Source organism: Macaca fascicularis, chromosome 14, assembly GCF_037993035.2.
Source record: "Macaca fascicularis isolate 582-1 chromosome 14, T2T-MFA8v1.1".
NCBI classification, from domain to species: Eukaryota; Metazoa; Chordata; class Mammalia; order Primates; family Cercopithecidae; genus Macaca; species Macaca fascicularis.
In genome coordinates, this window is record NC_088388.1 from 100029434 (window position 1) to 100041252 (window position 11819).

An 11819-nucleotide genomic window follows, 5' to 3' on the forward strand; every position below is an offset into this window, starting at 1 on the left:
CTCAGGGTCATTCCCAAAGCTGCCCTGCTAGCAAGCTGTCTGAAAGTACAGCCTGAGCATCACCTCTGATGAAAAGACTGGAGGCAGGTCCAGAATTTTCCTCTCTACACTTTCCAATCTTCAGATAGTCTTTGGGAACCCCAGTTTAAATGGCTGGACCTCATTCTGGAAGTGTAGGGTTAAGACCCATGGTTGAGCTCCAACAGGGAAATGGAATTATAATGTAATGCTGCTGCTTTGGGAGAGCTGTGAAGGCAAATACTGCTGCCTTGCAGGTATAGTGCTGGGACCCCAAGGAGGATAGATAAGGTGCCCTGAATCTTTAAAAAGACTCATCATATAGAAAATGAACCCAGAACATCTTTCCTTTTTCTTACTCATTCATTTAGCTAACATTTACTGAGTTACTACTAAGCATCAGACATTGTTCGTGGAGATTCCATTCTATCTAGGGGAGAAGATAAAAATATCAGCAATAATAACAAAATACCGGATACCAATACCATGCAGACTTGAAGCAGGAAGATATGATAGTTCCCTGGGCAACTATTTCAGAGAGTATGATCAGAGAAGGCCTGACCTTCAGCAAAGCTCTTGAAATTTAAGATGAACTTGAAGGACATGGCCATGTGAAGATCAAGAGGAAAACATCTCAGGGCGTGGACATAGCTGGCCTGAGGTGGGAGTGAGTTTGGCGTGTTTGAAAAGAAAGAGGGCCATTGTGACTGGAGTCGAGTAGGTGAGCAGAGGCAGGGACACGAAGAGGCAGGGGAGACCACCCGGCACCTGACTGCATACAGTTTGTGGGCCAGAGTAGGAAGCCAGTTGAAGGGTTGTCAGGGAAGCAGTGTGATCTGATGGGCATTTTACAGCTGTCCTCTGGCTGCTCTATAGATAATGGATTGTAAGGGAATAGAGGTTCTAGGAAGCCAGGAAGCCATTCAGCCGACCAGGTTGGAAACGCTATTGTCTTGGACTCTGGTTGTGGAAGAGATGGAAAGTGCTTGGAGTTGGGATCAGCTGCAAGTCTTACCAAGGTCATTGAATGTTGCAGATTAAAGGAGACCTGCCTGGTGCCTTGATTAGCAGCCTCAGATGATGCCTTTCTAGTGTTGGCTGAAATATTTTTGGATCATATCTCATATGTAATTCCTAAATTCTGACTTCACTTGGAAAAAAAAGAAAAAAAAGAGTATCTGGGTATATTGAGCACGAATCTGCACATAGTGACAGACGTTGGGAGCTGAGTGGTTGGCTTCTCTTGTTAAGGATGGGTGTACTCTGGTTTACAAAGCCTTCACCTGTCCCCATCATCTTCCTGATGGTGAAGCTATAGTTGGTTGCCATTTATCATCAACTTATCCTATTATTTTTTCCTATATCATGCCCAATCAACTTACTTACCATTCTTTAAGCCTTTTAATTTTTGGATCTCACCTCAGATAGTCTGAACATGAAAGTGGGGGAAAAAAAGGCTTTGGGGTTCCTAGGAACCTTAGTTTCTACATAGCTGTAAAAACAGCCTATTTAGCAACTTATTAAACAGTTAAATAATAGCAGTCTCTAAAACCAACCTATATTGTTATAAGCCAGGGGTTACCCTGGAGAACATTGCCTAGAAACACAAGAAAGGTTTCTAGTGTGCTAGTAATCCTTGATTTCTTGATCTGGTAACATGATTGTGTTGAGTGGAAAAAGTACCGACGTACACTTATATATGCACTTTATGCGCATTATGTTCCAATGACAAGTAAAAATGAATAGCATTCTTTAAGAAGAGTTTAAAATACAGATGTCCTTAGGTTGAGTGTTAAGGTTTTGACAAGTTGTCTTGCTCTTTCAGCCAAGCCAAAGCCATGTACTCCTGTAAAGCAGAGCACAGCCATGAGCTTTCCTTCCCACAAGGAGCGATATTTTCTAATGGTAAGTATGTCACTTCCCTCTAAGTTTATCATCATGGGGAGGATGCAGGAATAGCATGGTGGTATGAGTCTCAAGTAGAAGCCAGAAGCCTCAGATTCTATCCCAAGTCCTGCCTGTCATGACGGGCATGCATGAACACATCAAATCCCTCTGGGTGGCGTGCATCTGTAGTCCCAGCTGCTTAGGAGGGTAAGCCCAGCCCAACCCACAAAAAAATAAATAAATAGGCTGGGCACGGTGACTCACGCCTGTAATCCCAGCACTTTGGAGGGCCAAGGCAGGCGGATCATGAGGTCAAGATATTGAGACCAGCCTGGCCAACATAGTGAAACCTCGTCTCTACTAAAAAATACAAAAAACTAGCCGGGCGAGGTGGCGGACGCCTGTAGTCCCAGCTACTCGGGAGGGTGAGGCAGAATTGCTTGAACCCAGGAGGTGGAGGTTGCAGTGAGCCAAGATCGCGCCACCGCACTCCAGCCTGGCGACAGAGCAAGACTCTGTCTCAAAAAAATAAAAATAAAAATAAATAAAAAAATTTTAAATTCCCTCTGGATTCATTCCTCCCCTGCAGGCATTTGTGTGTATGTGTCTGTTTGTACATGTGTGTATGAGAGGGAGAGATTGTTTCATTTGACTATGTGAATGCAAAGGACATTCCAACTTTGAAGGGCTGTGACATTGTTTTGTGTGGACATTTAAGTTGAGTGTATAGTTGGCCCTGTATATTCCAGGAGTTCTGCATGCACAATTTAACCAACTATGGATCAAAAAGGTTGGAAAATAAATAGATAAATAGTAATACAAAGTTTAAATATATATAGTATAGCAACTATTTACATAGTTTTTACATTGTGAAAGGTATTACAAGTAATCTAGAAATGATTTAAAGCATACAGGAGGATGTCCCTAGGGTATATGCAAATATTACATCATTTTATATCAGGGACATGAGCATCCGCAGTGTCTGGTATCCACAAGGGGTCCTGGAACTAATCTCCCACAGATATTGAGGACTGACTGTGTGCGTACAATCTGATGTGGGACTTTAACCCATCTGTTTATATAATTATTTGACACAAATGTTGACCGAGTGCTATTTATTTGTTTATTTTGCCAGTGTACCCATCAGTGGAACCAGGATGGTTAAAGGCAACTTATGAAGGCAAAACGGGACTAGTTCCAGAAAATTATGTTGTCTTCCTCTAATACGATTTAGTGGATGGCAGTATCTTCATGGTATCCATGGTAACGAATAAGTGCTATGATTTTATCTGACACAGATACACAGGGATCAGCCCACTAAGTGAAAACAGTCCATTTCTATCAAGTTCTTCACCAGCAGACTATGTAGCTCCTTATTAATGGAAAAAAAGATTTAAATCGTTGGCCATTCTTTTTTGGTTGGTTTCTTACTTTGAAATATCTTGCTTCTGAAAAATGTATTTTTGGATAATATGTAACTCTCCACAATGTCTCTTCCATAGCAATTGTAGAGTTTCAAATACTATATTAAATACTATATCCCAGAAATTTGGAAACCAGAATCTGCTATATGGATTTTGAGATCTGTCCTTTACTGCCTGGCGTTCTCTGAGGATCTCTGAAATTGTTAGTTAAAAATGTAATTTAAATTGTTCATTTATTGTTTTTTTTTTCTTAGAAATATACTGCTTTTATATATGATTGTTTTGCTGGTCCTAAACATTTCAAGGATGTAAGTCTTTAATATAACTTTATTTGTTTTCCAAGTAGATGATAATATTCAAAAGCAATAATGTATATGGTATCTATAAAGCAAGTAAAATTAGGTCATACACTGACTCCACTGTAAACAATCTGTCCATAATTCCAGACACCTTCCATTGGTTTAGCACAGGGATCAGCGAACTTTTTCTGTAAAGGCCTGATAGCAAATATTTTTGTGGTGGGTTAAATTTGGCTCATGGGTTATAGTTTGCTGACCCCTAGTTTAGAGGGTGTATAAAACTATCTTCATAACTTTGAGAGTTTTATAAAATTTTACATTAAAATATACTGATAAATTATATGCACATATTTTCTACCAGTAGCATTGTAGTGACATCACAGAAGAATATTTACCAATCATGGGAAAACTGTAAAACTAGAGTATCAAGGCGTACAACTTCACTTCCAGTTGGAAGATTGTAAAGTGTCAAAGTATGTTAATGATAATTTAATTTGGACTTTTGAAATGTTCTCCTACAAATGAAAAAGATGTTTGAAAATGTTACAAGGGAAACTATGCCTTCTGAAGTCTATCCTTAGTTGAAACAGAAAATAAACACAAAGGTACAAGATCCTTAAATTATTTTGAACCACAGAGGTTGAAACTGTTTTGTGATCTTTAGCAGACATAAAATCTGTCCATGATTTTCTTCTGTGCCTTTTAGTTTACAGTCTTTATTAGCAATTTCAGTCAATTTGTAGAACATGGTAATAGATATTTACTGTCCACTTATATATATATCAGCATCTGGTCATGCACGAACCATTAATTCTATATTTCTATTTCAATAATTCTAATATATTATTTCTATAAATATAATATCTATATGTGGCAAAGAGCCTTTCTTCTCAAGATCCTGAAAAGCTGGTTACCTGACCTTTGAGTGCCACAGTCCTGACCTGCTTGTTCTTGACATCTTACTTCATATTACTTACATCATATTACTTCAGAGTTCCCCACTGTGCAGACTCTCAGGTATTCACTGTATAAAACTCTTTACATGCGATTATAATCTGTAATCTCGATCTCTTCTACTTTAATGTTTCTAGAATTAGTAGGTTAAATATGCATATACACACACAACTATGCCTCAGAGAAGTTATGCTTTTACAAATAAAAAGAATAAGACTAGAATTAACAAGTAGAGAGAATAACCGTTGGCAGAGTCAGAATCAGGAATAAATATCAGTGAATCAAAATAAAAGAATGAAAAGTATTCTGTAATAAAAATTAGCAATGTAATGTAAAAGTTTGATGAAAGACTATCTTTTTCTTTTACCTCTCACTGTTGACCTCTGTACACTGTAATACCGTGTGTTGCTGGATCTGCTAGGTCTAGGTCCTTGGTGACCTTAGTAGTAATAACAGCATTGCTGACACTCTAATTGCCCTCTGCTGGAACAGAAGGTAATTTCCAATGTACCAGTCCCTTAGTCTATACGGCACCCTTGGTTTAAGCATGCTTGCCATCATCTGGTATCCTGCTAGATTAGAATCTCTTAAAAGCAAATTGGTTTTCTTTCAAAGACCAACTTGACTCCAAAGAGAGATTCAGAATCCTACTCCTCCTGCTGCTGCATAAAGAAAATCTCAGCCTTAATTTTATTCGAACACAGACCAAAGTGTTCCTGCTTCTGAGTTGTCGAAAGCTAATTCTACGGATGTTCCATTCAGGTTTAAAGCTTTTTTACTGCATAGGATGTGGATATGAAGCCTAACTCCTGTATCTGATGGCAAGACATATATGTTGCAGCCACAGTACTGGCTATGGTCCCTTTGCTGAAACAAGCTACAGAAGCACTGATTCAAGTTGTGCTTGTGCTTGAAGTTTTAATCTTCCAGATTTGTGAAGATGGCTCTTTTTCTTTCATAATGGATTATATGTGTAAGCAAGTCATGGCCATATACTGGAGATAGGCGGAAGCTGCTTTTCCCTTAAAGTAAGTTTCCTACAGATAAGGTATTTATGAGCATTGAGAAAGTCAGGACATGTACTCTAAATCACACAGAATGTTAATTCCACAAGAAGGCAATGCCAGACATTGGAAGAGGATCACATTCAACTTCTAATAGTAGTTCAATAACAAAACCTTAGCTTTTCAGAAACAATGTGAAGATACATTAGAATTGCCACATCCATACCTTCGAAACGTGCAACCTGTGCATCCCAATCACTGCTTACAGTATAATCAGTATGACAATGAGATTGAGGGGGTCTAAATTTAAGTTCATCATCTCCTGTGTTATGTGAAAATATCCCTCAGTACAAAACATTTATGTATTTCACAGATGACTCTTTTGTTTTGCCATAATGCTACCAAGTTTATGGAAACTAGTCAACTGAAGGATTTTTCTGTTGTGTTATGTGTAAATATCTGAAGAGTAAAATCATCTTTGTATTCCTGTAACGTTCATGAAGTATGAGGAAGCGCATTTCTCCTTGTTTGATGTGAGTGGTTTTGCTTGTTGCGTGGGTTGCCTGTGCTTTGTAACTTGCATGAACACAACCAGGTTTCTCAACAATGATTTGTCTGCTGACTGTTTTCAGAGATAGTGGGGGAAAAAAAGTGTGCCTTAAAACCCCAAATTATCTAGGTTTCCAAGTAGGAAAAATAAAGATACATATGACTTTTATTATTATTCTATGATAATTAGCTTTATATAATGTGGCATCCTTCTTAAAAATTCACTATGTTGTGAGGCAAACAGATTTCTTACCATAATCTGGTGTACCCTGCTCACCTTCTCACTCCTAGCACCATTCTTCTGGTCTGTGTCAAAAAGGGCATTATTCATGTGGTTTCGGTTGAGAAGAGTCTCTCAGAGCTTTCCCTCAAGCCATTTCAAATTGTACTAATACGTTAAATTATGTATTCAAGATGCTTTATTTAGCATTTAGAACCCCAGCTAGACTTATACTTTCACTAAAGCCAGAGGCAGACCAATTTAGGGAACAGATTTTGTTCTTTGGTTTTGTGATACATTTGTAATTCACAGCTGCTAGCATGACCTCACATCACTGCGTAGGACCCTGAAATCATATCTCCTGGTCAGTTCACGAAAAAGAACAGAGGCTTGACTCTTGTCCAGAAGTTACTTCCCTCTTGACTAAAGGTTTCCCCATAGGGTAGACATTGCTATTTAACTTTGCCTCCTACCCTTTTTTGTTAACCTTCCAAAATCAAAACACTTTTAAGAAACAAAGATAATTTTCTGAACAGTCTGTGTCCTGCCTGTCTCCTGTTGATTCACAGATACAAATATCGAGTATTCATCAACTAGTCTCAATTTCCTGAACACATACACTGTATCCCTCATTGTCACCATTATCCCCCTGCTTCAAAATGTGCCGGTTCCTCTTGGTAATAACCTTCGGAAAACTCAGGTTTATGAATGATGTGGATTTTTAGAGGATCAAATCAATAAATTGGATTTTTTATTTTTTGAGGGCAGCTGCACTCACTGTTTTAAATAAAGAGTCTTACATAAGAATGTTGACAGCATTCACAGTAAGCCATTGGCAGAAAATTGATCTGCATGTCCTAGACCAATGTTTAAAAGGTATTCTATGGTTTAGGGAGCCCAGCCCGTCATTCCTTTACCTCTTGGCATTCATGAGAGAGATGCCAAGTTCAGTGTGAATTTTTCTTGGTGCTGTGTAGAGAAATGGAGTCTGTGCACTTACTGAAGAGTCCCAAAAGGTGGAGATCATTTTCATTTATTGCCATCATAAAGATTCTCCACCATTCAAGATGCTTGTGTACAGGGCTACTTGGGAAACTAAAGTGTTGGAGGAGGAAGGGGCTGAAGGTGTCAAAACCTCCTCAGTAGGCTAACCACTTTCTCCCCTTTGGACCATCTGCCATCTTTCCCCAGTGTTTCCCATGGTGTTTTTGCATCCAGAGTTGACAGCAACTCAATTTTGCCTTGAATTTACTCAGTTTTATAGATTAAAAATGTGCATTTTATATAAAAATGCATTTTATATAAAAATATATGGCTACATATACATATATATATATAAAACGCACACTTTTAATCTCTATATGGCAGCATTTTTGAGGTTTTATATCTGTCAGTGTACCCTCAACTGCCTCCTTTTTGCAGAGAATGATCCCCACAAGAACTGGTCTAAGAACACTGTCTGCTCATGGTTTATACTTAAAATCCAAGATACCACCACATAACAAAGGTTGGGATTTTCAGAGTCCTTGATTTCTGAGCTGAAACCTTAACAAATAGGGAATTTGGCAGGGAAGACACCTGGGTTTTTAATTCAGAATCCTATTTATATACTGTTAAAATTTGAGGTACTGTAGTTTATATAAAAGTCAGATGTTTAGATATTATATTTCAGTACTAGGAGCTTCTTTGCAGTCATTAACATGACAAATTAAGTAATAAATATAAAAGTGATTGTCCATAAATTATCATTGAATTTTTTGTTTATTTTGTAGTATTTCTGTATTTATCTGCACTTTGTGTATATATACACACATACATGTGCCAACATGTAAATAACTTCATGTTTATTCCTAATCTGAATTGCCACAATATTTTTAATGTATGGTTACACTGTGTTTTAAATTACTTTAAAAATAAACTTTGTAAGCACATTTTAATTTAGTCTTTGTACTTGAAGACCCACTGTGTTGGAGGGCAATCCTCTTGGCTTTATGTAGAGAAAAAACAAGGTTTCTGGTACTGTGAGTGATCACTTTGATATGGCTAAATCATAGCAGAATTTGGTGACCTTCTCCTCACAAATTGGTATTCTGCAAGCTCTGGAAAATGTTAATGTTGATAACCTATTAATAATGCAGATATCCACCAAGGGGAGAGGGAAATGGGTGATATGCAAAATACTAAATAGAACAAGCACACAAGCTTACCTGAAAATATATGTTTGTAAAAGTTTCCAAGTGTACTATGAATGAAATATCAGCGTACAAATTCTTCCCATCCATTTTTATTAGTTTTATGACCCTCTTGGTCATGACTTGACTTCTAGGTAAAACTTTGTTTCACTGCATCAAAAAAAGAGAATCGTGTATTTCTTTTGCATTGCTCCATAGATTATCAGAGTGCAGCAAATCACTTTGCCAAAACTAAGCCTCACAGGTTGACCATTGGACAACCTGGCTTGCTCACATAGGTTGTAGTTTTCATCAATATCAGAGGAAAAGAGATAAAGTGATGACACAACACCTGGTAAGTTATAAGGATTAATCTTAACGCCAGTATAGTTAAGCAGGAATGGACTGTTAGGTTAGATATTATAGATTATTGTAGATGAGCTACTGTTTAAGAATGTTGGTTAAAAATGTTGGCCTGGAATCCCCTATAACTGATATTTTAGAATTAAAAATGAATTAGCTTCCAGTGGCCAAAGCTAGAATGATTTGAGCAACAAAATAATGCAGTATTGAATGATTGGCTTATAAAACAAAGTACAAAATGAATATCCATGAATCCACATGGATATCAATGACAATAAATTTTATTTATGTAAAAAAACGAGGGAGAAGAGACAAATCTTTAGAAAAATATTCCAAATCATAATTGGAGTTATAGTTACTTTTCCCTCTAGCAGGTAGAATTTAATCCTCTCCTGCTTAAAGGTGAGCTAGATTTAGTATCTCATTTCCAAAATTTAGAGTATGGAAAACTGTCATAACTTTACAGAAAAGAAACCTAGTAGCCACTGTCTTAACCAAGTGGTAAAACTTAATATCAGGGCCGGGCGTGGTGGCTCACGCCTGTAATCCCAGCACTTTGGGAGGCTGAGGCGGGCGGATCACAAGGTCAGGAGATCGAGACCATCCTGGCCAACATGGTGAAACCCCGTCTCTACTAAAAAAAAAAAAAAAAAAAAAAAAAAACTAGCCGGGTGTGGTGACGGGCGCCTGTAGTCCCAGCTACTCAGGAGGCTGAGGTAGGAGAATGGCGTGAACCCGGGAGGCGGAGCTTGAAGTGAGCCGAGATCGCGCCACTGCACTCCAGCCTGGGTGACAGAGCGAGACTCTGTCTCAAAAAAAAAAGACAATATCACTGATATCATGTGGTTGACTTGAACCCCATAATATGTGATGTGAAGAGCACTTCCCCTCTGTGGTTTTCTTTCCCCAAACCCATAATTCCAGTGTAACCATTAGAAAAACATCAGATAAGCCCAGATTGAGGACATTCTATAGAATAGATCTAAGCCTAGTACTCTTCAAGACTGTGGAGCTCATGAAAAATAGGTAAATACTGAGCAAATGTCACAGATCAGAGGAGACTTGGGAGACAGGGCAACTAAATGCAATGTGGAACCCTGGACTGGATCCAGGAACAGAAAGGAGACAGTAATAGCTGGGCGTGGTGCCTCACTCCTGTAACCCCAGCACTTTGGGAGGCCGAGGCGGGTGGATCACCTGAGGTGAGGAGTTCAAGACCAACCTGGCCAACATGGTGAAACCCCGTCTCTACTAAAAATAAAAAATTAGCCGGGCGTGGTGGTACATGCCTGTAATCCCAGCTATTCAGGAGGCTGAGGCAGGAGAATCGCTTGAACCGTGGAGGCAGAGGTTGCAGTGAGCCGAGATTGCACCATTGCCCTCCAGCCTGGGCAAAAAGAGTGAAATTCCATCTTACTACTACTACTACTACTACTAATAATAATAATAGATAAGCTGGTGATGTCCAAATAAGGTCTAAACTTTAGTTAATAGTTTAAAAAACAAGGTAACAAAACTATCCAAAAAACAATACATGAGCTGGGGATACTTATATCATTTTGCCAATTTAAGTGACTTATTAAAGAATTAAACATTTTCACTTGTTCCCCATTAAATTTTGATCTGCGTGTGCAAGATACATCTTCTATTCATCACTCAATCTCAGACTAGAACAGAGTTGAGCATACAGAGACACAGTAAACTAAGCCCCTTTCATTAAATGAACAAATTCATTAGCAAAAGAGCATTCATTGTAAACCCTTTAATAATTGAAAGAATACGGTTATGGGCATGTGTTTTTATGTCTGTGTCAATTCTCCCAGGAACAGTGGGATCATTCTTCAACATCCATGAATATATGGATCTACTCTGGAGTTATTTATATGTTAATGGAGTAAACAACCCTCTACACACGTGAACATGTCTTAAGGGCAGAGGTGAAACAGATTTTCTTCTGTCATTACCAGACCTAGCAACACTTGATTGAGCTGAATAATTTGGGGGTGATGTTGAAGAACTCAATTTTCTAAACCATTAAAAAAAATTCCAAATTTGGAAAATTAAGCTATATTAAACTTACAGTTGAAGTTTTTGAGCCAAATAAGTTGTGTTGTTAACTTTGAAATTGTGTATAGCCCAAAACTGAGAAGACAAAATTCTTTTCAAGTTTCTAACATGACAATTCTTGCTATTAGGGGAAAAAGGAGGGGGCTATAGATAAGAACATGGGTGATATATAAAGACATTTGAATCTTTTTTGAATAAGATACCCTGGGGAATGCAAATCCCCAAAATACTGGTTGACATGCTTGCAAATGCTGTTTCTGGGTATTTGGGGTAAATGAGCCAAGCATAGCATTCAGCTAGACTCTATTTGTTGACAGAAATAAGTTATCTGGAATATTCCACCTTTCCAAATGCCAGGAGCCAGTCTGCTGAAAAGGATTCTTTGGATCAGCCTGTGCTAGAGGGAGGAAAACAAAAATATGTATTTCTAATCCTCATAGATGTTTATATTCATCATATCACAGATTTACAGACCTTTTTTTTTTTTTTTTTCAAAGAACGTGTCATAAGTTGCGTTTGCAATTACCCAATTCAAATAGCTTTCAAATGTATTTTTGGAGCAACTGGAGCAGAATCATTTTCTTCAAATAAATCTTACTTGGAACCCGATACGTTAAAAATATGAGTCAAGCTGCTAGCCTCAGTGCCTTCACGTGTGCTGAAATATGTCTGCCCTTCACCCACGCAGGTCCACAGATGCGTTTTTTTGTTTGTTTGTTTGTTTGTTTTTGAGCCAGTCTCACTCTGTCACCCAGGCTGGAGTGCAGTGGCACCATCTCGGCTCACTGCAACCTCCCCCTCCTGGCTTCAAGCAATTCTTCTGCCTCAGCACCCCCTTACAGGTGTGCACCACTACACCCAGC

The 11819-nt window shown here is 38.4% G+C and overlaps 1 protein-coding gene across 7 annotated transcripts in view; it reads left to right on the forward strand.

The window, feature by feature from the left end:
• ARHGAP42 (Rho GTPase activating protein 42) overlaps positions 1 to 8286 on the forward strand; it is a 311494-nt gene extending 303208 nt beyond the window's left edge. For 6 of the 7 annotated variants that reach the window (XM_045371128.3, XM_065528915.2, XM_065528916.2 and 3 more), the window contains 2 exons: positions 1844 to 1923; positions 3041 to 4259. In XM_045371128.3, the coding sequence (XP_045227063.1) occupies positions 1844 to 1923; positions 3041 to 3129 (169 nt within the window). In that variant the 3' untranslated portion in view covers positions 3130 to 4259. Of the gene's footprint in view, positions 1 to 1843; positions 1924 to 3040 lie in introns of all 7 variants that reach the window. The other variant, XM_005579430.5, reaches the window with a different exon arrangement.
• Positions 8287 to 11819: the final 3533 nt, after the last annotated feature.